The sequence below is a fragment of the Carcharhinus amblyrhynchos genome, unplaced genomic scaffold (genome assembly GCF_965287045.1).
Source record: "Carcharhinus amblyrhynchos unplaced genomic scaffold, sCarAmb.v2.hapA chromosome_276, whole genome shotgun sequence".
In the NCBI taxonomy this organism is placed as follows: domain Eukaryota; kingdom Metazoa; phylum Chordata; class Chondrichthyes; order Carcharhiniformes; family Carcharhinidae; genus Carcharhinus; species Carcharhinus amblyrhynchos.
Window position 1 is genome coordinate 40,607 of NW_027650016.1, and position 26,894 is coordinate 67,500.

General features: G+C 47.1%; 1 protein-coding gene across 6 annotated transcripts in view; it reads right to left on the reverse strand.

The window, feature by feature from the left end:
- Positions 1–26,894, reverse strand: part of LOC145338978 (general transcription factor II-I repeat domain-containing protein 1-like) — a 125,350-nt gene that overhangs the window by 34,365 nt on the left and 64,091 nt on the right. For 4 of the 6 annotated variants that reach the window (XR_013885939.1, XM_080183398.1, XM_080183395.1 and 1 more), the window contains exons 11-19: positions 26,594–26,674; positions 24,775–24,864; positions 23,749–23,802; positions 21,898–21,963; positions 19,871–20,054; positions 18,960–19,015; positions 13,806–13,874; positions 7,176–7,268; positions 1,241–1,324 (exon numbers count right to left, since the gene is read on the reverse strand). Coding sequence is in view for 5 of the 6 variants with exons in the window: in XM_080183398.1 (XP_080039524.1) it covers positions 1,241–1,324; positions 7,176–7,268; positions 13,806–13,874; positions 18,960–19,015; positions 19,871–20,054; positions 21,898–21,963; positions 23,749–23,802; positions 24,775–24,864; positions 26,594–26,674 (777 nt within the window). In the remaining variant the exon portion in view is untranslated. The remainder of the gene's footprint in view (positions 1–1,240; positions 1,325–7,175; positions 7,269–13,805; positions 13,875–18,959; positions 19,016–19,870; positions 20,055–21,897; positions 21,964–23,748; positions 23,803–24,774; positions 24,865–26,593; positions 26,675–26,894) is intronic. The other 2 variants (XM_080183394.1, XM_080183396.1) reach the window with 2 other exon arrangements.

Sequence of the window (26,894 nt, forward strand, 5' to 3'; positions counted from 1 at the left end):
CGACAGTGGAGGAATGGCCATATAATTCCAAGTCAGGATGGTGTGCGAGTTGGAGGGGAACTTGTAGCTGGTGGTGTTCCTATGCACCTGATGTCCTTGTCTCTCTAGGTGATCGAAGTTGTGGGTTTGGAGCCTTGGGTTGCTACAGTGCATCGTGTAGATTGCACACACTGCTGCCAATGATAGTGGAGGGATTGAATGTTGCTACACTTGGTGGGTTGCCCAAAGTCAGCTACTATGTTGAAGGATGCACTGAGCAACAGTTTGGCAATTCTTTACAACACAATGATATCCAACACTTAGTAGACAGAAAAAAAGTTAAATGCACCTTCAAATTTACCAGAGTTGAGGCAAACTAGCTTTGTGACCAGATTAGAATTAGTTAATAATTCTACTTCAAGGTAACTATTTACTTAGAGTGGTCTCAATCAAGGAAATGTAATTTAGGACATTGCGGAGAAACTCAGTTAAATATGAACGTATGAATGATTGTTGCGATAGGAGTTTGTAGGTGCTCAGTAAGCTGCAACATTGTTCTGTCCATTAATGCAGCAGAACATTGAGTGGGAATTGGATTTTGCTGCATCTCTTGAACAGATAAACCTGCAGCTGTGTTTACTGTGTTACAACAGCAACAACACTTCAAACAGTGTTTTCTTGGCTGGAAAATGCTTTGGAATCACCTGAGGTTGTGAAAGACACTATATAAATGCAAGATTTTTCTTTACTTCCTCTGAATGAATCCCATTTAACGGGCAAGGCCGGAATGTGTCCCAAGCAAAGTTGACTTTTGGTCAATAATATTTCCTGCTATTGTCTGCAACAGGTCAACAAAATGGTGTGATGGAGCTGGAACTCTTGCGGCAATGTGACAGTGGTTCAGGCACAAGAGGAACCATATATAATCCAATCCATAAATTTTTTAACCAAAGCTTTGGACACATCACTCCATCTGTACCAAGCTTAGGGTGGATTGAAGGAAATTGGTGCAATAGCTGCTTCCATGGGCTCATTGTCTGGACAGGGTCTGCGGACAGGCCAACATCATCAGATACTTTAAAAATAGCTGCTAGCCATCGCCTCCCTGCTCTACTGCCATGGTAGCACTGCACGAGACAAATGTTTGTAATGGTGATAGGTCCACTTGTGGCAGCAACAGTCACATGATAATGGTATAGGTTCCCCTGATTGGATTACAGCCTGACATTCTGAGCAACTATTACAGAAGAACCGAAATTACCATATTTGCGATTGAACAGGTCCTGCACTTGCTCCCGTAGATTATTGGCAATGTCCACTCTTGTGAGCTTTGCATCATAACTTTCTGCAAAACAGAAAAATCCCAGAACTAGAATGGGGCTCCTTAGAATAAAAGATCCAAAACATGGGTGCCCACAGGGGATAGACATCAAACTTTAACTACCAGAGCTGGAACATATGTCTCACTGATTACAGAGTTGAGTATGATCTGGTCTTAATGGAGAACATTCCCCAGGCTGAGCGGTCACAGGCCAAGTCACAGGATTCTGATAGAACAGTTGGCAGAAGGTTTACTGTTTTTACAGGAAATTTATTTCCAGCATTAATTGACTCAGGCCCCAAATATGAGCACTGGAGTGAAAGATATGTAAATATCAATGTCAATATGTAATATGTCAAATGTCAATATGTAAACAAAGAACAAAGAAAATTACAACACAGGAACAGGCCCTTCAGCCCTCCAAGCCTGCACTGACCATGCTGCCTGACTGAACTAAAATCTTCTACCCTTCCAGAGACCATATCCTTCCGTTCCCATCCTAGTCATGTATTTGTCCAGACGTCCCTTAAAAGTCACCATCATATTTGCTTCCGCTATCTCCCCCGACAGCGACTTCCAGGCACCCACCACCCTCTCTGTAAAATACTTGCCTTATACATCTCCTTTAAACGCCCCTCACACCCTAAACCTATGCCCCCTAGTGATGGACTCTTACCCCTGGGAAAACGCTTCTGACTATTCATTCTGTCCATGTCTTTCATAATCTTGTAGACTTCTATCAGGTCGCCCCTTAACCTCTGTCGTTCCAGTGAGAACAAGTCAAGTTTCTCCAACCTTCCCTCATAGCTAATGTCCTCCATACCAGGCAGCATCCTGGTAGATCTTTTCTGTACCCTCTCCAAAGCCTCCATATCCTTCTGGTAGTCTGGTGACCAAAATTGAACACCATATGCCAAGTGTGGCCTAACTAAAGTTCTATAAAGCTGCACCATGACTTGCCAATTTTTAAATTCAGTGTCCCAATCGATGAAGGCAAGCATGCCGCATGCCTTCTTGACTACCTTCTCCACCAGCGTTGCCACTTTCAATGACCTGTGTACCTGTACACCCAGATCCCTCAGTCTATCAATACTCTTAAGGGTTCTGCCATTTACTGTATATTTCCTATCTGTATTAGACCTTCCAATATGCATTACCTTACATTAAACTCCATCTGTTATCTCTCTGCCCAAGTCTCCAACCAATCTATATCCTGCTGTATCCTCTGATGGTCCGCAAATCCACCAACCTTTGTGTGGTCCGCAAACTTACTAATCAAACCAGTTAGATTTTCCTCCAAATCATTTATATATATTACAAACAACAAAGGTCCCAGCACTGATCCCTGAGGAACGCCACTTGTCACAGCTCTCCATTCAGAAATGCACCCTCCCACTGCTACCCTCTGTCTTCTTTGACTGAGCTGGTTCTGCAACCACCTTACCAGTTCACCTCTGATCCCATGTGACTTCACCTTCTGCACCAGTCTGCCATGAGGGACCTTGTCAAAGTCCTTACTGAAGTCCATGTAGACAACATCCACTGCCCTCCCCTCATCAATCATCTTCGTCACTTCCTTGAAAAACTCGATCAAGTTAGTGAGACACGATTTCCCTTTCACAAAACCACGTTGCCTCTCGCTAATACGTCTACTTATTTCCAAGTGGGAGTAAATCCTGTCTCGAAGAATCTTCTCCAATAATTTCCCTACCACTGACATAAGGGTCACCAGCCTGTAATTACCTGGATTATCCTTGCTGCCCTGTTTAAACAAAGCAATAACACTGACTATTCTTCAATCCTCTGGGAGTTCCCCTGTATCTCAAGGCTCCAGTAATTTCCTCCCTTGCCTCTCTCAGTATTCTAGGGTATATCCCATCAGGCCCTGGGGACTTGTCTACCTTAATGTTTCTCAAGAACCCCAATACCTCCTCCTTTTTGATCTCAACAAGACTCAAACTATCTATACACCCTTTCCCAGGCTCATCATCCACGAAGTCCTTCTCTTTGATGAATACTGATGCAAAGTACTCATTTAATATGTCACCCATTTCCTCTGGCTCCATGCTTAAATTCCCTCCCCTGTCCTCGAGCGGGCCAACCTTCTCCCTGGCTACCCTCTTGTTCGTTATATATGTATAAAAAGCCTCGGGATTTTACTTAATTCTGCTAGACAATAACTTTTCATGACCCGTTTTAGCTTTTCTTACTCCTTGCTTAAGTTTCTTTCTGCTTTCCTTGTATTCCACACTTGCTTTGTGTGTTCCCAGCCTCGTAGCTTTGACAAATGCTTCCTTTTTCTCTTTGACTAGGCTCACAATATCTCTCATTATCCAAGATTCCCAAAACTTGCCATACTTATCCTTCATCCTTCCAGGAATGTGCCGGTCCTGAATCCCTATCAACTCACACTTGAAAGCCTCCCACATGTTAGATGTTAATTTGCCCTCAAACATCTGTCCCTAATCTACATTCTTCAGTTCCTGCCTAATATTGTTGGAATTAGCCTTTCCCCAATTTTGCACCTTAATGTGAGGACTACACTTTTTTTTTATCTGACTAGGCTCACAATATCTCTCATTATCCAAGATTCCCAAAACTTGCCATACTTATCCTTCATCCTTTCAGGAATGTGCCGGTCCTGAATCCCTATCAACTTACACTTGAAAGCTTCCCACATGTTAGATGTTAATTTGCCCTCAAACATCTGTCCCTAATCTACATTCTTCAGTTCCTGCCTAATATTGTTGGAATTAGCCTTTCCCCAATTTTGCACCTTAATGTGAGGACTACACTTATTTTTTTATCCATCAGTACCTTAAAACTTACTGAATTGTGGTCACTGTTCCCGAACTGCTCCCCTACTGAAATGTCTACCATCTGGCCAGGCTCATTCCCCAATACTAGGTCCAGTATGGCCCCTTCCCTAGTTAGACTATCTACATACTGTTTCAAGAAGCCCTCCTGGATGATCCTTACAAACTCTGCCCCATCAATGCCTTACTGAGTCCCAGTCAATACAGGGGAAGTAAAAATCTCCCACCACAAGAACCCTGTTACTTTGACACATTGCCAAAATCTGCCTACATATTTGTTCCTCTATCTTCTGCTGGCAGTTGGGTGGCCTATAGTAAACCCCCAACATTATGACTACAGCCTTCCTATTCCTGAGCTCTACCCATATTGCCTCACTGTATGAGACTTCCGAAGTGTACTCCCGTAGTACAGCTGTGATATTCTCCTTAACCGGTAGTGCAACTCCCACCTCTCTTACACTCCCCTTTATCCAGCCTGAAACATCTGTACCCTGGAATGTTAAGCTGGCAATCCTGTCCTTTCCTTAGCCAAGTCTCTGTAATAGCAATGACATTATAGTTCCAAGTAATAATCCAAGCTCTAAATTCTTACCTGTTACTCTTCTCACATTGAAACAAATGTATTTCAGTCCACCAGACTCCCTTTGATTAGCAACCACACCTGCCTGCTTCTTCTCTGAGTCTTACTGGCCCTACTCTTTGGTTCCCCTTCAGTTAATTCACCTTTGCTTTGGTTCCCACCCTCCTGCCAAACTAGTTTAAATCCTCCCATGTGACACTAGCATAGCTCCTGATCAGAATATTTATGCCCTTCCAGTTTAGATGCAATCCACCCTTCTTGTACAGGTTCCACCTGCCCCTGAGGAGACCCCAATGGTCCAGATATCTGAAACCCTCTCTTCCACATCAACTGTTTAGCCATGTGTTGAGCTGCACTATCTTCCTATTCCTAGGTAGGAAAACACTAATATAGTATTTCAGGCTTACTGCTCTGTGATACCGGATTTTCTGCTTCCCACTTCTCAGTAGATGTTGCTGGGCTGACTTCTCCCAGAGAAGTTCCTCAGCCGCCTCTGCTGGATGTCTTCACCAGACTGAGTGACATCATCTTCAAATATATCCCTTGATAATGGATGGAGTTTTATTCCCAAAAGAGCTAGGCTGCAATGACGTTGTTAATCACATATGTGTTATCATAGAACTCCTACAGTGCAGAAGGAGGCCATTTGCCCCATCAAGCCTGCGCCAACAACAACCCCACCCAGCTCTATCCCCACAAACCCCACATATTTACCCAGCTAATCCCCCTGATACTAAGGGGTAGTTTAGCTTGGTCAATCAACCTAACCCGCATATCTTTGGAGTGTGGGAGGAAACCGCAGCACCAGAGGAAACCCAGACAGAATCTGCAAACTCCACGCAGTTATCCGAGGCCGGAATTGAATCTGGGTGCCTGGCGATATGAGGCAGCAGTGCTAACCAATAAACATGTGCAGGAAGAAGGCATTTACTCCTTTGAGCCTGCTGTGCCATTCATCATGATGATGGCTGGTCACCCAAGGCATAGCTTGATCTCATCGTCCCTCCATATCTTTTGATCCCTTTTGCCCCAAGAGCTGTATCGAGCTGCTTCTTGAAAACATGCAGCTGCTTTCTCTGTAGCAAATTCTATAAGCTGACCACATTTTGGGTGAAGAAATGTCTCCTCATCTCTAAACTAAACCTAAAAGTTTTAACCCATATGGTACGGTATGGTTTCTACGGTATCCTTCGACTATGATTCCTGGTTGTGGACATTCCCACCATTGGGAACAGCCTCCCTGCATCTACCCTATCTAGTCCTGTTAGTATTTTATAGGTTTCAATGAGGAGATCCCCCCCTCATTTTTCTAAACTCCAGCAAACATAATCCTAATCAACTCAATCTTTCCTCATACCTCTTTCCTGTCACCCCAAGAATCAGCCTGGTAAACCTTCACAGGACTCCCTCCATAGCAAGAACATCCTTCCTCAGATAAGGAGACCAAAACTGCACATAATATTTCAGGTGTGGCCTCACCAAGGCCCCATATAATTGCAGCAAGACATCCCTGCTTCTTAACTCGAATCCTCTCACTATGAAGGCCAACATACCATTTGCCTTTTTCACTGCCTGCTGTATCTGCAATGTTCATGTTCAGTGACTGGTGTACGAGGACACCCAGGTCGGGTTGTACATTCCCCTCTCAATCCGTAGCCATTCAGATAATAATCTGCCTTCTTGTTTTTTCTACCAAAGTGGATAACCTCACATTTATCTTCATTATACTGCAACTTCCATCCATTTACCCACTCACTTGTCCAAATCTGAGTGAAATATCTCTGCATGCTCCTCACGGCTCATCTTCCCACCCAGCTTTGTGTCATCTGCAAATGCAGAGATATTACATTTAGTTCCCTTGTCTAAATCAATAATCTCTGTAGCGGAGGACTCTCCAGACATTTTTGGACCATGTACTATTTCCACAGCCCATTGGAGTATCAGTGGATTCCTCTCAAGCCTGGGGAAAATGCCACTTTGGCCAAAAATGAAATTAAATGTCCCTGAGCTGAAATGACACATTTCTGAGTTATGGACATGAGACTGATCGACTGATGTGAACCTGTACCAAAGGTTCAATTGACACATGTCCCAGAAAACCATCAGCAAACCTACCAACTCCCCATATGTAGTAGGGGATGTGCCAGATCTCACGCTTGTGTGCCCTGTCCCATCAGGAGTTCAATGGAATGCCAGCTATTCCATGATCCAGTATTCCATTGAAAACTCTGTGCTAAACGTCAGGGACATGCCTTTAGTTAGACTTAAGGTGGTTCCACATCAAATATGCTATTGATGTTTTTAATGAATCTGTGAATAGTTTCCTTTCCATTAGAAAAGCTCAGCCCTGGTTTCTGTTGAATACCAGCAATATCTGTCCAGGGAGAGAGAGGGAAAAGGGGGGGGAACTCAGTCCTTCATTCACTCACACAGGGTGGCTGGAACAGGTAACCTCTAAACACAGACAGCTCTTGCTTACCTGGGATTGTCACTTCAATGATGTTGAGGGAATTGTTTGATTTGTTTCCATCTGAATTTGTCAGGTGCTTCACTGGTGTTTTATCCGGTGTTTCTGGCAAATAAAAAAGGGAAAACTCTCGTTAGATTAAAGATAAGGTTGTGTCACTGATGAATTATTAAGTCTCCATCTCATCTCCCCCAACAAACTCTTATTTCATTATTTCCCCATCATAGAATTCTAGAGTGCAGGAAGCCATTTGGACCACTGAGTCTGCACAGAACACAATCCCCGAGCTGGTCCCTCTGACACTAAGGGGCAATTTAGCATGGCCAATCCACCTAACCTGCACATCTACCTGCACATCTTTGGACTGTGGGAGGAAACCGGAGCATCCGGAAAAAAACCACACAGACATTCTGAGAACATGCAGACTCCACACAGATCTTTCTCTTACGTAGGCTTTAATGATGTGTTTAGGGGGAAGCCAGACATGTATATTGAATCACAAAATCAGTACACCACAAAAGGTAGCCAAAAACTCCACCATGCCCATGCACTTTTCCCATCACCCCTCATCACTTCTAATCTATGCCCCCTAGTCACTGACCTCTCTGCTAAGGGAAATAGACCCTTCCCATCTACTCTGTCCAGCCCCTTCACAACCTTGTACATTCCAACCATATGTCCCCTCAGCAGCCTCTGTTCCAAGGAGAACAACCTCAGCCTCTCCACTCCTTACTCAGTGCTGTAGTTTTCCAGTCCTAGCAACATCCTCGTAAATCTCTTCTAAACCCTCTCTATGCAATGACATCCTGTCTGTAGCGAGATGATCACAACCGCACCCAGCATTCCAATTGTGGACTAACTAATGTTTTATATTGATCCAGCATAACCTCTTCTATTCTATGCCTCGGCTAACAAAAGGAAAGTATTCCAATATGCCTTCTTAATCACCTGTCCTCCTACATTCAGACATCTGTGGACAAGGGAGAGAAAAAAGTCATAAAGATATGTTGATGAAGTTAGATCAAGGGGAATGTATTTCCCAGCACAGACCTATTGGTCAGCATGACTTGTTCCTTTCGATACATTCTTTGGCTTAGGGGGTCCTATTATGATCAATCAGTCAAGCTCCTTGTCTCAGTCGCTGACTAATGGACTCTGGAACTATGATTTTTCGACTGCTTTTAGCAGAGTAACCACTGGGAGCTGGGTCATAGGGGCTGCTCTTCAAGACATGGAGGTGAAATAGCAAAAAGCAAATTATATACAATTGTCTGGATTGCACAGACACCACTGAGAATAATGTGGAGTCTGTTACTAGGTTGACGCACAGAACAAATATCAGCTGTCAATCAAAAGGTCCTCAAGTGCTTTACGAGCTATATTATTTTGTACATCTTTTAGTAGTGTTGTGAATGTCTATTTCGCAGTTTATATTGAAGAACATAAATTTTAGTTTTAAGAATTGAATTGTTAAATGTAAGATAAAGAAAACATCTGGTGAATAATCTTAAGTGAGTGGAATTCAAATAAGCTTGGGTTTTTTTTGATTAGAATCATAGAACCCTACAGTGCAGAAAGAGGCCCTTCGGCCCATCGAGTCTGCACCAACCATAATCCCACCCAGGCCCTACCCCCATATCCTTACACATTTACCCGCTAATCCCTCTAACTTTCGCATCCCAGGACACTAAGGGGCAATTTTAGCATGGTCAATCAACCTAACCCGCACATCTTTGGACTGTGGGAGGAAACCGGAGCACCCGGAGGAAACCCACGCAGACATAAGGAGAATGTGCAAACTCCACACAGACAGTGACCCGAGCCGGGAATCGAACCCAGGTTCCTGGAGCTGTGAAGCAGCAGTGCTAACCACTTTGCTATCGTGTTAATTACAATTAAAATCTAACATCTGTTTATCTTCAAGATCAGAATTACAAGTGCCATAGATGACCTATTTCTGTACCTCTTGACAAAAAAGCCCATCATTAGCTCTGTAAAAGGTAAAAGCTAGCTCTTTGAGGAAAGAGGGTTGTAGGACTCTGTTCAAATATACATTATTCTCGTGGGTTGCAGGTTCAAAGAGTTGTGAAGGTAAAAATAATTTGTTTACATTTCTGCTTGAACATCCCAAAGCTTGCCATGGAGATGGGCTGTGGAGGGTGACACGGTGGTTAGCACTGCTGCCTCACAGCACCAGGGACCCAGGTTCAATCCCAGCCTTATGTGACTATCCGTTCGGAGTTTGCATGGTTATCCTCCGGGTGCTCTGGTTTCCTCCCATAGTCCAAAAGACGTGCTGATTAGGTACACTGAGGGAGAATTTAGCATGGCCAGAATACCCAAACAGAAGCCAGAGTATAGTGACTAGTGGATTTTCACTGTAACTTCATTACAATGTTAATGTAAGCCTACTTGTGATACTAATAAAAATTTTAAAAACTTAAACTGAAATTAGAATGCTTCTCTCTTTCATTTTTCAGTGTTCAGTTTAAGAACTGAGAGCTGTCTAGAGGCAGCAGCAGGTTTGGTCTCATGCAGACTGCAACTCATCGAGTTGGAAGAGCCAAAGGAAATGATTGTCAGGTCAGTCCTTAAGCAGAAAAAATATTAACATTATGGTTCACTGAGTGGGGGCTCAAACTCAGTTTGGAATTTTTGAAGAGGAAAGAAGCTGGAAGATTTGCCTAGCTTGAAGCTCGAGGAGGAATCTACAATGGCCCTCACAGAGCCTTGTGGTAGATAGCAATCAACAGAATTAGTTTGGAAGGCTGTGAAAAGGCAGTTGTACCTCTGCCAGCAGCAGGACAATGATCTGAGGAGTCCACAGTCTTGAGGTCTAGAAGGAAAAGTTGGAGCATCACTTAGCCGAACACTAACTGAAAAATCCCCATGAATCTTGTACTTTAGAAAACAGCTGGAATACTGAGAAAAATTAAAGTGAATTTCAGGCGCAATGGCATAGCCTTTAGGCTGATCACTAAATTAATAAACAAGTCTTTAAGATTCTGTAAGATAAGGGAACTTGTCAGGGTTGTGGTTGGGTGGGGAGGTGGGAGTAACAAGTACAACGGAGAGTTGATAGCACAAGACTTTATAAATGATAGTGTTGTTAGGAGTGCTTGCTTTGCTTAATTCTTTTTATATACCATAAGGTTTGTTTTTATATAAAAAGCAAAATCTTGTGGCGTACTTCTGTCAGTTAGTCATGGTATGTTCAGATTTGCCTTTAAACATTAATGTTTCTGAATAGGATCACAATAGCAGTTTCCTCTGTATTATTCTATACTGTGAAAACAACGAGCTCGATCTTAGCAAAAAAATTTTAAATGCCAATGAAGCGTGAAAACGAGAGAATAGTACCCAGTTTTTAGCGAACTCTCAGACACGATCTTATGCCACTTAGTGGCAAAAAAGAGAGCCAAAGTGTGATTCACACCTGTAGGGGGAGTGGATGGACTCGATTCTCGCTGGAAAGCTGGCTATTGACAGCTAGATGGTGCCATCGTGCATTTGTCGATCTTGTTCTGTATTCAGCATAGGACACTGAAGATCTGTCACTCCCAGCCCCACCCCCAATATATCATCTATCATGGCCCCAACCTCCTTAGGCCCTGGTCCTTGGTGGTGCTCGGTAGACACTGCCAGGGTGGCAGGTTGGCACTGCCTGCCCTGTCCTGACTACCTGAGGGAATTCAATGGCCTCCGGTCCCACCGGCAAGGCTATTACATCAGGTTCCCACTGCCGGAGATCATATGTGATCTTTGCCTGTGAGGACCTTCATCAACGAGGCTGCTAAGGCAAGTGAGCCTGGATGATTGCGTCTAGGGCTCACTAATGATATTCAAATCAGCTTATCAATATTATAATCAGCCTCGGTTTCGGTTTTGCCCTTCCCTGGAGCAAGGCCAATCACACTGGTTTCACAGGGCCAGTAACATCGCGAAAGACAAGAAATCAGGCACAAAGCTAATTTGTCACCTCTGTCGCAATCTTACTGGTTCACCACACCAATTGACTGGTGGATGAGCCGGTAAGATCGCCCCCAATACACTTACTTTTACCTCCTGCATAAAAATAATTTCAAAAGATATTTCAATATTTGTTACGTGCGTTCCTTTTCATGAAGCGGTTCAGTCTATTTGCTGTTCCTGAAGCTGTTTTGCCCACTGAATCTTTGAAGGAGCAGAATGATTGGGTAGTCTCTTGTTAATTGTACGTTAGTGAATTTCAGCTCATCTCCACAACTCCACCAGATTTCCTGCAGGAATGGAGCACTTTGCTCACGGCAGCTGACTTGAGTAGCAAGAGGAGATTTCAATTACAATAAATTGGCTCTACGTAAACACATAAATATTTGGCAGCTCCATTTAATTAGCCTAAAAGGTACTGATTTTTTTGGCTGTGATTAGATATAAATAGTTCACTCCTAAAATAATGGACAATGGGAATGAAGGACTGTTAAGAAGCAAGTCTCATCGCCAAATTCCGTGGCCTGGGACACAGCTCCCCCCTCAGCGACTGGATCCTGAACTTCCTAACCTACAGGCCGCAATCAGTAAGGACAGGCAACACCTCCTCCACGATTATCCTCAACACCGGTGCCCCACAAGGCTGTGTTCTCAGCCCCCTGCTATACTCCTTATACATCTATGACTGTGCGGCCAAATTCCCCTCCAATACGACTTTCAAGTTTGCTGATGACACACTGTACTGGTACAGGAATGAGATCGAGAATCTGATGAACTGGTGCGATGACAATAATCTCTCTCTCAATGTCAACAAAACGAAGAAGATTGTCATCGACTTCAGGAAGCATAGAGGAGAACATGTCCCAGTCTACATCAACGGGGACAAAATAGAAATGGTCGAAAGTTTCAAGTTTTTAGGTGTCCTCAGATCACCAACACCTCTACTTTCTCAGAAGACTAAAGAAACTTGGCATGTTCTCTATGACTCTCATCAACTTTTACAGATCAGCATAGAAAGCATTCTTTCTGCTTATATCATGGTTTAGTACGGCTCCTGCTCTGTCCAAGACCACAAGAAATTACAAAAGGTCATGAACGAAGCCCAGTCCATCACTCAAACCAGCCTTCCACCCACTGACACTGTCTACACTTCCCGCTGCCTCGGGAAAGCAGCCAGCATAATTAAGGATCCCACGCACCCCGACATACTCTCTTTCACCTTCTTTCATCGGAATGAAGATATAAAAGTCTGAGGACACGTACCAACTGACTCAAGAACAGTTTCTTCCCTGCTGCCATCAGACTTTTTAATGGATTTACCTCACATTAAGTTGATCTTTCTCTACACTCTAGCTATGACTGTAACACTACATTCTGCATTCTCTCCTCTATATATGGCACGCTTTGTCGGTATAGCGTGTAAGAAACAATACATTTCACTGTATACCAATATATTTGACAATAATAAATCATAGTGACACAGTGGTTAGCACTGCTGCCTCACAGCACCAGTGACCCAAGATCATTTCCAGCCTTGGGTCACTGTGTGGAGTTTGCACATTCTCCCTGGTTCTCCCACAGTCCAAAGATGTGTGCTGATTGGCCATGCTAAATTGACCCTAGAGTCAGGGGATTAGCAGGGTGAATATGTAAGGTTAAGGGAACAGAGCCTGGTTGGGATTGTGGTTGATGCAGACTCGATGGGCCAAATGGCTGCCTCCTGCACTGTAGGGATTCTATGAAATCAAATCAAATCAAGTGGTGGGTCCTATTTGTTTCTGTATAGAAACATATTAAGTTGGAGAGAATCCGCGCTGAAATCTGAACTTAGGTTTTCTGATGGTTTCTGGACGATGTAGAATGGATAGTTCAAAATGCATTACTGTCTAGAATCCAATCTAGGAAATCATAAACAGCCACAGAAACCAATCAAGAAGGCCAATTGAAAGGCTGGCTCTTCTATCTAGAGGACTCAAACACGGGGGAATAGAGATCATTCTTCAACTGTACAAGGCCCTGGTTAGACCACACCTAGTGTATTCAGAGCAATTCTGGGTCCTGTATAGTAGAAAGGATGGGAAGGTCTTTGAAGGAGTACAACACAGATATACTAGAACAATTCCTGGCCTCCAAGGGTTAAATTACAAGGGGGAGATCACAGAAATTAGGTTTGTATCCCTTGGAGATTAGAAGGACAAGAGAGGGGCTTGATCAAAATGTCATAACATTACGGGAACTGATGGTTTCTCCCCACTGAGTCTATCTTTGCTGGTTCAAAAGTCTACGATTAGGGAGCATAGTCTAAAAAAAGAGTAAAAAGTCTGACAACACCAGGTTTCAGTCAGACTTGGACAACCTGGCGTTGTCAGACTTTTTACTGTGTTTACCCCAGTCCAACGCTGGCATATCCACATCATAAAAAAAAGGCAGATCTTCCAGAAGTGAGATTAGGAAACATTTCTGCATGAAAAAGGGTAATTGATGCTAGACTGATTGTTAATATTAAAATCCAGGTTTGCTGATGGATTGTCACCATCTCATTGGATGGTGGAATAGATTCAAAGGGCTAAATTGCTTAGTCCTGTTTCTATGTTTTTAGATGATTCTAAAATAGGTGGCTACTTGGGAAGAGAGTTATTCTTCATGTCAAACTAGAAACTGCATTGCACTAACCTGTTTGGATCTGCATCTTCAGCGGTGTTGCTTCATCTTTCAGACAGTCATGGTTTTCTTGTGTTGCCGCTAGAATAAGCACAGCGATGGATAAATTCTAATGTCTTCAACCAACATTTAAATATATTCCTAAAGCTTTCATCATATGGCTGGCCCCAGCCACCAACCATTAGTTGGTGAACGCATCCACCCTTGTGACGCACTGCCTTTCTACAGCAATGGGAAAGCACAAAGACCCATCACCCAATGCTGGATTGTCAGATAAACAGCCTTCTCCCCAACCTCAATATTTGCATATCTGCTGAAGAGAAATGTTCAAAGAAAATGAGAAAATAAACTATCTTTTTAATGTCCACTCCCAAGCACTCAGCCTCACAAACAAAAAAATTAAATCAAACTGAAACCATTTCACCTTTCTTGTTACACAAATATTTTATGTTCACATTAAACTAAAAGGTTATGTATACATTGTTCATAACAGTTCCTCACTGCATCTTCTTCACTCTTGGATATTCTGTCCTCCCAAATCCCTACCTAACCCATCTGTACACATTGATCTTCTGTTGACCTACTCATCTCTATCCATTGGTCTTCTATTGACCTACTGCCATTGATCTATTCTCCTACTGCCACCTCAGCTCCCTCTTTACCAAGCCTACATCCTCCCTTTGTGCCCAGCTTGGTACTTCCTGAAGGGCCATCAAACACCTCCTCACTGGCAGAAACTCCAACTCACCCATCCTGCTCCCTCATCCACATTCCCAACTTTTCCCATTCCACTTAGCTCCCCCAGCACTAACCCTGGAGTGTCTTCCAGTGGATCGGCCCATCATCACCCCTCTCCCTGATGATCTGTTCAGCTGTGAGAAAGACTTGTGCTATTATCTCAGTGGGTGGCTGCATTGACATTGAGACCTCGAAAGAAATCTGGCAGAATGGCGAAGAGATATTTCTCCTAAAGCCTCTCCACTTGGTACTACCTTCCACTCACGCCCTACAGCAGCTCCCCCATCCCCCTCACATAAAGACCATTGTGGGAGCACTGTGGCTCAATCAACAGGTCACGCATTCTTCTGCCCCTTACTTCACTGTCTCCTGACACCCCTTTCAGCAGCTCACCTTTATCGATCATCGGCACGATGACAGTGGTTAGCACTGCTACCTCACAGCGCCAGGGACCCGGGTTCAATTCCCACTGTCTGTGCGTCTTGGGTCACTGTCTGTGCAGAGTCTGCACCTCCTCCCCATGTCTGCATGGGTTTCCTCCCATAGTGTGAAAGACACTCTGGTTAGGTGCAATGGCCGTGCTAAATTCCCCCTCAGTGTACCCGAACAGGCACCGGAGTGTGGCAACTAGGGGATTTTCACAGTAACTTCATTGCAGTGTTAATGTGAGCTTACTTGTGACAGTAATAAATAAACTTTAAACATCTCAAACAGTGTCGTTACTCCTATTGTGTCAAAATCACAGATAAATCCCTGATCCCTTCCTTGTAAGGGCTGTCCACTGGATTCCTCCTCCTCCCTCTTAATCCAACTTCCTTCTGTATCTGCTCATGGAGACAAACTTTCCCAATTTCCTCTCAAAATGCCAATTCTCCAAGCTATGGCCTTGATTCGCCATGGCAACTGTTGGTCACAGCCTCACCTCTTCCTTCTGATGCCCAGGTCCCCAGTAAGGCCATTCCTCTCCTGCCTTGGTCACCCCCCTACCAAGAGCCTCAGCTTTGATCTCTGAAGTTCAGTGTCTCACCAGCATGCTCCAGCTTCTGAGATTACACTCGCCTGATTCCCAATATTTCTCTTGAAACACAGCTAGAGAATTACCAACAGCTTTCTCTCCATATCCCTGCATCTTTACCTATGGTGGTTCCCCTGGATCTATCTTTGTCCCCCTCAGATTTCAATCTCTTTGTAATTCCACAGTGATATTGTCCAGAAGGAATCCGGGTTTCCACATGTGGGTTTGTGATTCCCCCAGCTCTGCCTCCTCACCACCTCTCTACTCTCACTAAACTATGAGCCTGCTTATCCCATACCCGGGGCTGGGATCAGTGAGAGGCTTCTCCAATTAAATACTGGGAAGGATGGAGTTGGGGTAAATGTTCTGCTCCTGCCCACCATGGGACAGTATGGAAAATTAGATGGGCAGAATTTCCAGTGTCAGGTGGACGTGAGCAGAAAATGACCCCCATTGCCTCTGGTCCCTATCTCCATTGCCACCCCAATGAGCCTCCCTGAAACTCTCCTCCCTCACTGTTCAAATCCTCTCCTGGCCACTCTCCCACTCCTCACAAACCTCTGCTGTCCACATCTGCACTGGTACCAAGTCCCGTTGATCAAAGACTCCCTGCTGATTTACTTTGCTTCCGGAACAGCAATACATCCACTTGAAAACCTATCTGGAAACCACTCTCCCAACCCCACCTCTGCCATGCCATTGACCCCTCCCAACTGTCCCCTCCTCCCACTCTCCCTCCCCCACCACCACTCTGCACCCTCCTTCCACCACTCTGCACCCTCCTCCCCACCACTCCACACCCTCCTCCCCCACCACTCCACACCCTCCTCCCCCACCACTCCGCACCCTCCTCCCACTCTCCCTCCCCCACCACCACTCCACACCCTCCTCCCCCCACCACTCCGCACCCTCCTCCCCCCCATCACTCCGCACCCTCCTCCCCACCACTCCACACCCTCCTCCCCCCACCACTCCGCACCCTCCTCCCCCCCACCACTCCGCACCCTCCTCCCCCACCACTCCGCACCCTCCTCCCCCACCACTCTGCACCCTCCTCCCCCTCTCCCTCCTCCCCCCACCACTCCGCACCCTCCTCCCCCCATCACTCCGCACCCTCCTCCCCCCCATCACTCCGCACCCTCCTCCCCACCACTCTGCACCCTCCTCCCCCTCTCCCTCCTCCCCCCACCACTCCGCACCCTCCTCCCCCCCATCACTCCGCACCCTCCTCCCCACCACTCCGCACCCTCCTCCTCCCCACCACTCCGCACCCTCCTCCCCCCCACCACTCCGCACCCTCCTCCCCCCCATCACTCCACACCCTCCTCCCCCCCATCACTCCGCACCCTCCTCCCCCCCATCACTCCGCACCCTCCTCCCCCCCATCACTCCGCACCCTCCTCCCCCCCATCACTCCGCACCCTCCTCCCCCACCACTCCGCACCCTCCTCCCCCCACCACTCCGCACCCTCCTCCCCCCCATCACTCCGCACCCTCCTCCCCCCCATCACTCCGCACCCTCCTCCCCCCCATCACTCCGCACCCTCCTCCCCCCCATCACTCCGCACCCTCCTCCCCCCCATCACTCCGCACCCTCCTCCCCCCCATCACTCCGCACCCTCCTCCCCCCCATCACTCCGCACCCTCCTCCCCCCCATCACTCCGCACCCTCCTCCCCCCCATCACTCCGCACCCTCCTCCCCCCCATCACTCCGCACCCTCCTCCCCCCCATCACTCCGCACCCTCCTCCCCCCCATCACTCCGCACCCTCCTCCCCCCCATCACTCCGCACCCTCCTCCCCCCCATCACTCCGCACCCTCCTCCCCCCCACCACTCCGCACCCTCCTCCCACCACCACTCCGCACCCTCCTCCCCCCCATCACTCCGCACCCTCCTCCCCCACCACTCCGCACCCTCCTCCCCCCACCACTCCGCACCCTCCTCCCCCCCATCACTCCGCACCCTCCTCCCCCCCATCACTCCGCACCCTCCTCCCCCCCATCACTCCGCACCCTCCTCCCCCCCATCACTCCGCACCCTCCTCCCCCCCATCACTCCGCACCCTCCTCCCCCACCACTCCGCACCCTCCTCCCCCACCACTCCGCACCCTCCTCCCCCACCACTCCGCACCCTCCTCCCCCACCACTCCGCACCCTCCTCCCCCACCACTCCGCACCCTCCTCCCCCCCACCACTCCGCACCCTCCTCCCCCCCATCACTCCGCACCCTCCTCCCCCACCACTCCGCACCCTCCTCCCCCCACCACTCCGCACCCTCCTCCCCCCCATCACTCCGCACCCTCCTCCCCCCCATCACTCCGCACCCTCCTCCCCCCCACCACTCCGCACCCTCCTCCCCCACCACTCCGCACCCTCCTCCCCCATCACTCCGCACCCTCCTCCCCCCCATCACTCCGCACCCTCCTCCCCCACCACTCCGCACCCTCCTCCCCCACCACTCCGCACCCTCCTCCCCCACCACTCCGCACCCTCCCCCCCAACCACTCCGCACCCTCCTCCCATCCCCCTCGATTTTGATCACTCCACTGTTGCTAGCCATGTCTTCAACTGTCAAGCCCCCAAGTTCTGGGAATTCCATCTATAAATACCACCGTCTCTCTCCGTTGTTCCAGCTTTTGACAGCTACTCTAAATACCCCCTCACAAAGCTTATTGCCCCACATTGTTTGATATCATTCAGAGTCACCATGGGAGCAACACTGAACAGCTCCTCCATATGGCACTAGGGCCCATAGCACCATCCAGTGGGTAACATGAGAATAGCAGGTGCTATTGTAAATAGACTGAGACACAACGCAAAACATAGCTTCGAAACAGGTATGATCTTACAAATCTCTCTATAACTTTTTTAAAAAGTCATCATTAGGATCACTCTGCATTTCTAATTTCTCTCCCACCATCCTACCATTCAGACCTGCATTTCTGCAGCAAGGTTTAAAAATCCTCAATTCTGAACATCACTCGATGTCAAACACAAATAGACAGGAAACTCCCTTTCACGCAAGTGACAGCTCATTAAGGAGCTCAGCCCTGGACCCAGAGTCAGAGCTGAGTCTCCGCCCAGCCAAGCGGGCAGTTAGTGTATTGTTGCATGCAATATGGATATTAATCTGTGATGCCAACACAACTAAAGCAGAAACATAAAGAGATGGGAAGCAAAATGAAAAGTTTAAAACATTCAGAATTCAGGGACATTGCAAACAGCCTGAAGGAGATGGGTGAACCTGTTGCACTTTTACGATTCCCAAAGCTTCAGGGTCACTTCAAGCTGATACTAGATTTTTATTTCCAGGATTGTTTTTGTTTTAAATCCGAGTTCAAATTCTCTCAATACAAGAGCGGGATCTGGTGCTACTCCTTGTGTGACACAGTGAACAGCCTACTTTCTTACCGATTGTGTTCTTTCCCTCCTTACACGATTCTTGTCCGTCGAGCAGGAGCTGCGGCCTGAAAATACAGCATTAGCTAATTAACGAGGAGCTTGACTTCCATCAACTAGAAAAGTGTCCTGTTCTTTTCAAAACAAAGGAAAAGCATTAGGAGAAGAAATCCCGCTGCAAAGGACCCTGAAACAAGAGATTGATCTTCAAATTGCAAATTGGTGACCCGACTTTCTGCTGTTTGTTGGGGGTTACTGAGTTTCCTCTGCACTATGTTGGCCTTCATAGCAAGAGGATTCGAGTACAAGGGCAGGGACGTCTTGCTGCAATTGTACAGGGTCTTGAAGAGACCACACCTGTGTGCAGCTTTGTAAATATACTTATTAGTGTCACAAGTAGACTTACATCATTACTGCAATCAAGTTACTGTGAAAATCACCTTGTTGCCACACTCTGGCGCCTGTTCGGGTACACTGAGGGAGAATTTAGCATGGCCAATGCACCTAACCAGCGCGTCTTTCAGACTGTGGCAGGAAACCGGAGCACCCAGAGGAAACTCATGCAGACACGGGGAGAATGTGCAGAATGCACACGTAGGGAGTGTGCCAATACCTCCGGGGGAGGGAGGAGTGTAGCAATACTTCCGAGGGATGGGGGAGCGTACCAGTACCTCCCAGGGAGAGGGAAGCATACCAATACCTCGCGGGGAGGGGGGAGGGGGAGTGTACCAATACCTCGCGGGCAGGGGGGAGGTGGAGGGTGGATTCTTCAAAGTGGGGGAATTTGTTTATTTTTATTTCACGCGTTCCCTGTCCCGAGTGAGGGAGGGTGGGGGGAATGGGAGAATTCTGGTTGCATTAAGACTTACTCGCTTATCAGTAACCCTGTTAGGGACATTTGCCTCTTTTCCACGGATTCTTACCGTTTGATTATAAACTGAATGCCCTCACTTGCTTTCAAAATCTTCTGGAGTTTTGAAATTCCAAAGCAATTGGGTCTCCGGAATGGGATTCCCTCTGGCAAACCATCCACAAACAATTCTTCCGGATGTGATTGGAATTTCAAATAAGGGATCTTGACTGGATCAGAGAATCCCATTGCTTCACCTGGAAGAGGAATGACAGTTAGCACATCACCAGGACAGTAAATGAGTGATTGTGAGAGTGTCGTAGCAACACTGGGAACAGGTTACAGTGAGAAACATATATACAGACTTGTACATTGTGGAACAGGTCCGGAAAGGTATACACAAACTGGTACACTGTGGAAAAGGTCCAGAAAGATATACACAGACTGGTACACTGTGAAACAGATCCAGAAAGGTATATACAGAATGGTACACTGCCGAACGGGTCTGGAAAGGTACATACAGACTGGTACACTGTGGAACAGGACCAGAAAGGTATATAAGAACATATGAAAGAGGAGCAGGAATAGGCCATCTAGCCCTTCGAGCCTGCCCCACCATTCAATAAGATCATGGCTGATCCGAAGTGGATCAGTTCCACTTTCCCGCCCTCTCCCCATAACCCTTAATTCCCTTTTCTATCAGAAACCTATCCACCCGTGACTTAAATATATTCAGCGAAGTAGCCTCCACCACTTCAATGGGCAGAGAATTCCAGAGATTCCCCACCCTTTGAGTGAAGAAGATCCTCCTCAACTCCGATCTAAACTGCCTCTCCCTTATTTTGAGGCTGTGTCCTGTAGTTCTGTAGACTGGTACACTGTGAAACAGATCCAGAAAGGTACACTGCCAAACAGGTCTGGAAAGGTATATACAGACTGGTACACTGTGGAACAGGTCCAGAGAGGTATATACTGACTGGTACACTGTGGAACAGATTCAGAAAGGTATATGCAGACTTCTACACTGTGGAACAGATCCAGAGAGGTATATACAGACTGGTACACTGCAGAACAGGTTCTGAAAGGTATACATAGACTGTGTACACTGTGGAACAGGTCAGGAAAGATATACACAGCCTGGTACACTGTCCTGAAAACTGTCCAGAACAGGTCCTGAAAACTGTATACAGACTGACAGACTGCAGAGCAGGCCCTGAAAGGTATATACATACTGATGCACTGCACAACATGTCTGGAAAGGTATACACAGACTGTTACACTGCAGAACAGGTCCTGAAAGGTATATATAGACTGGTACACCACAGACCAGGTTCTGAAAGGTATATATAAATTGGTACACTGGAGAACAGGTTCTGGAAGGTATATACAGACTGGTATGTGGGAGAGCAGGTCGTGAAAGGAATATACAAACTGATACACCACAGAACAGGTCCTGAAAGGTATATACAGACTGGTACACTGCAGAACAGGTCCTGAAAGGAACAGGTATCACCGGTCATATTCTCCAGCCCTGACCTCACTAATTAGAGAGCTGGGTGCCTCCATCTTGACCACCTGAGGGGGTGGCAGGTATGGTCTGGGTGAACCCCACATCTGTGCACCATGTTGCTCCAGATGTGTTTCCCTGCTGCCCTTACAGAGAATCAGGCATGGGGGAGGGGATAGGCTGCACATTCACCTGCACCTCATCAGCAGATTGCGATCAGTCTCGGGCCAGCTCTCAGCGACTCTCCTGATCGGCCATCGGTGAGCACCTGCAGGAGACTCGCAGCGGCACAAAATCACGTTTGAGCTTCTCACTGAACTCTTCCCCCCCCCCCACACCCCCCTCCCACCTCCACAACCCCAACCCCCCGGGAAGGCCATTGGAGCCGCCAGCGAGGGTGTGGGAGAATTCCATCCAGTAGGTCTTCATGCTACTGACTTCAGACAGCGCTGAGGTCAGTGGGGCTGAAAGCTGTTGTGAAAGATTAGGGGAGATGGAGGGAACGATCCCAAGCTCCGATTGGGAATCTCTACCTGCTCTCTCTGCTCCATGTGACGAGTGTTACAAAGCTATTCGCCACCTTACTAACTCACCGTACTTTCTGTTGAAAAGGTTCTCCACCTGTTTCCTCAGTTGTATAATCTTCTCATTCCATTCTTCTAAAGGAAAGTACAGAATCAGGCATTGAGCTATTTAACAGCCGTAATAGACAAGCTAGAAAGATCTCTAACTATTATTATGAGTGAGCTTTATACAAGTAATGATATTTAATCCACCATCTACGTTGAACAACTAAAAATAGACTTTTTAGAAACAGACACTGAAGAGAATTGAGCTGACAGCCCAAGATGGCTAACCACAATTTGCATCACTATACATTCCACATTCCAATTCTATAGACCAGAGTCTGAAAACCCATCACACCACTGACTTCAGCGCTGTTTGAAGGATTCATGTCTCCTTTCTCATTGACAAACCATGGCAATCACCTGAGATATTCAACTGCTGGAGATGGGCCACTTGGACAATGGAGCCCAGGCTAAGTCAACTTCCAAACATGAACCAATCAAGTCTTGGAAATACACATTTTTAAAAAAATTCCCCTGCCAGTTGGAGAAGGAGGGTCACATGATAAGCCAATCCTTTGGATGTTCTAAGCACATGGTCACAGCAGAATGGAGGCCGAACAGTTTGGGAAGAACATCTCAACTGAGTCCTTACTGCCAGTTTTTCTTCAATCTATGTGGTAAGATTTGAGCACTGTGTGCTGACTCTGATCATCTGGGACACTATGCCCAGAGAAGGATTTTTTAGAAAAACCCACCCCAGCACCACTGTATCCCAAAGTACTGCCAATCAATCAGCCACATCTTTAAATCAACAGCATGAAGACCATTGCAGGGGGGGGGAGAGAGAGCAAGCGAGGAGGGAGAGGGACAGAAAGAGAGAGGGGGGCCGGATAGTGGGTGGGGGTGGCATGGCGGATAGCAGGCAGGGAGGGGAGGGGAGGGGGGGGCAGATAGCGGCCATGGGAGGAGGGGGGTGGGGGGCTGGATAGCGGGCAGGGTGGGCCAGAGAGCAGGGGCGGGGGGCCAGAGAGCAGGGGCGGGGGGCAGGGCCAGAGAGCAGGCAGGGAGGAGGAGGGGGGCCAGAGAGCGGGCAGGGGAGGGAGGGAGGGGCCGGAGAGCAGGGGTGAGTGATGATCTGCGGTGCCTGTCTGAAATTCATCCTGTTAGCAGCATGAGGGAGAGAGACAGAGCTCAGTGCCAGTTACACAGTGCTGTGTACCAGACAGCTGCCCTGTCCACTTTCTGTCACTATCACAAATTGTACACTAACCGGCCTGTTACTTCTCCCAGTATCTCCTAACGGATAATCAACCCAAAACCAAACTTGTCAGCTTTGACTAACTGCTGGCACTAAGAGCTGTGTCAGAAGGTTGTAGGTTCAAATCCAACTGCAGACTGAAGCTGCCAAACGGAGTGTGACGTTGAAGCAGAATCCTGGGAGAGTGCTGCACTGTCACCGGCGGATACCTGCTTCCCCTCTCAGGTGGGCACAAAACATCTCTCAGCACCGAGAGCTCTTCTCAATATCTTGGTGAATATTCATCTCTCAAGCAACCACCATATCAGCAATGTGGATGTACCTGCACCACAGGGACTGCAGCAGCTGAAGAAGGCAGTTCACCACCATCTTCTAAGGGACAATTAGGGATGGGTAATGAATGCTGGCCCAGCCAGCACTGTGTACAGATTAGCTGCTGAGTGATGAGATGCCAGAAGCACTTCACCCAGTGGAAAGTCCAGCAGAGAATTACACAGCACGTTCTTTCTTCTAACAGATTCTTTTCCTGGATTGTGGATGCGCTTCCTACGCTAACCTTTCCTCCACTAACTGGAAGGCATTAGCCTCAGTGACAGTAATAATCAGGAACCACTGACCTTTCAGCATGATGTGTTGATCTGTTTGGTTAGGAATATTGTCCTGTGTAGAATCTAAGATGGGGAACGGGAAAACACTAGTGTTACAGTGAGCTACACACCAATAGTTAAACCCGAGGGGAACATCTCAGAAAATAACTCTTTCCCTGATTGAACAGATCTGACCTGGTCATCAGCCAAGCATTACTTACTGCTCCCAAGATGTCTGGAATATAGCAACAAGATGAGATTGCAGTTAGCAGACTTGACGTGAGTAACTTAGCCAAGTCGCTAAGCAGAGCGAGCCCACACTTGCCCCTGTGGCCCATATTCTTCCCCCACCAGGGCCAAGACCTCTGCCCTGCCCCCCCCACCTCTGCACTCAGCACTGGGATGGGCACTGGGACGGCTCGGCTTGATGAATATCAGATCGTTACTCAGCCAGGCTTCCCTCGCCAGCCTGAAACTTCTCCGAGAAGATGTCTGCCAGATTCTTCCACCAACGGAGCAGCCAATGGCGGAACATCCAAGCATCGAGAAGGAGTTGCAGTAGCAGGGATATTTTACAGAACGTGGGGAATTCTGTTCACTCAGCTGTGGTTCAGTCAGTAACACACTTCCCCCCCGAGGCACAAGGTCCTGGGTCCAATTCCCACAGCATCAGCACAACAATGCAGGTTCTGACAGTGCCGTACTGAGGGAGCACTGCACTGTCTGCGGTGCCGTCTTTCCAACGTGATGTTAAACTGCGCCCCATCTCGGGTGCAACAATCCCATGGGATTATCTTGAAGGATAGCTATCCCAGTGTCCGGGTCAATATTGATCCCTCAGCCAACATCACAAAAACAGCTGGCCTGCTCACTATCACATCGCTGTGTGAGGGAGATCACTGAGTGTCAATTGGCTGCTGCGTTTCCTACGTTACGACAGTGATCTCACTACAATGAAAGTTAATGGCTGTGGGGCATTTTGAGATAGCCAGTGGTGATCTCAACGCACATTGTTCTTGTTTTGTTATTACCAAGTTACAAGGAGAGGTCGGGTACCTGAGGAAGACTCCAGCAATGCATTGTGTTCCTCAGAGGTGGACTTATCAGAAAGGCTTTCACTGAGATCTTCCGAGGCAGTACTTGGATCTGTCGGCGGAAACAGAGAATGGGTCACTGAGAGAGAGTGGAAGGCTTCGAGTGGATGTTGCATTCTGCCTACGTGCTCTCTCACAAATACACACACATGCATGGAAACACAGACACACACGCGGGGGAGACACGGACATGCATGCGGACACACACACGCATGCATGACGAGACACACATGGAGGCACACGCAGGCATGTGGTCACACGTACGCAGACAGGGACATGTACACTGACACAGACATACATGCAGACACGCAAGCGGGGAAACACACTTGAACATGGACGCACATGCATGCATGCAGGGACACAGACACAAATGCACGTATGTGGTCATGTGGGGGTACACAGGCACACGGGGGCACATGGACACGCATTCCTGGATATTTCATTCAGTGCTATCACTTTAATATCGAAGCAGTAATCATTATAAGCAATAGCAGAGTCAGATGCTGCCCAAGTAGTTGTCTCCTCCCTCAGGCAGCAGGAACTAAATCCTGCCCCTTACTGCCCACACCAGGAACTTCTCAAAATGCATCACATTAATCAGCGGTAATCCTGTCAAACTGTTTCTATCTGCCATCTCGTGTTGTTTTTAATCCAATAAAAATGTGAGAAAGCTGAGATATGGTCTTAAAAAAGGAAAATGAAACAGAAAATGTTCAGCAGATGTGGCTTTTCTTAAAAAAAAATTAAAGATCGAGCAGTCAGATTAGGGAGAGCAATGGGAACTTGGACAAAAATCTGTCTGCCTCGGCTCTGAGGCTTACTCGAGTTTGGGACAAGTTAAACCACAACATAAAATAAAGCTCCACGAGATCAGGAAGCCAGATATTCCCTGCGGACATCCTCACCCACTACCGGATTCTGGCTTACAGCTGCACCAGCAATGGGGCTTTGACACAAACCTGGGGATCTGTTTTGCTCCTACACTGCCTCACAGTCCCAGTCTTGTACAGAACAGGCAGCCTGTGCACCAGAGAGACCAAGAACCACATCCTATAGAATTTACTACACAACTGGACAACATTATAGCAGTTTCTGAAAACCAATTCCAACCAATATTATTTCCTCTGCCTTTTCCCTCAAATACAAAAAACCGTTTAAAATATTTATCCACAACCTTTCCGGATTCTGCTTCCATCACTATTACTGGTTAGCTAATGCAAGGCCCAAAAAACCGTTAAAAAGATCAAACTTATTCATTTTAAATTGATGTGCACTAGTTACTGATTCGCTGACGAGTTATATCAGTTTCAACGTAAAACTTTTCCCAATTTTGTTTAAGTTCCTTCCTCCTGCTACCATTGTAATTTATAGAATTCGCATGATTTCCATTGCTTGACATTGAAGCAGGGAGACTACATTCTAACTGAGGCCTGGAATGGGCAGAGTTTAAGTTCTGACGCTGCACTGTCTTTATGACCAGTGGCTACATGGTTGGAGGGTTTGCCTCGTTAAAATTTCAATTTGCCCCCTATTTCTCACCCTTCACCTACCCAGCATTTGAAAGTGGGAGGTGGCAGAGGTTAAGGCAGCAAAGTTGGAGGTGACAAAGGCCCCAGTTAGCGAGTATCCTGCAGGCAGCATTAATGTTGGAGCCACTGTCCCTGGTCTTACACACAAGTCTCAAAAACAATTTCGAAAGACAATTAAACACTTACAGTCAGATTGGCTGCTCACCAGCTAAAACCTTCAACAACTGCCCTCCAACCAGCTTCATTCCTTACCTTGCACGGTAATCTGAATAATTTCTGAATCTTCAGGCTCTGTCTTGACTTTTTTCATTGTTGACAGATCAATGGAGATACCTGGGAGCAGGAGAAGGAAACTCGAGGTCAGAGGATCCATGGTGCAGTTTCCCATGGTGACATGGGCATCATGTTCACCAACCGGGGGTGGGTCAGGCTGAAGAGTCAGGGTCTCTGGGTGCCCTGCTTTACCAGGCAATGTCTGACTACAGCTGTAGTTCCCTTCCAGATGCCAGCTGCCTGGATGAGGCAATGGGTCGGGCATGAGCTGGAGGGAGGG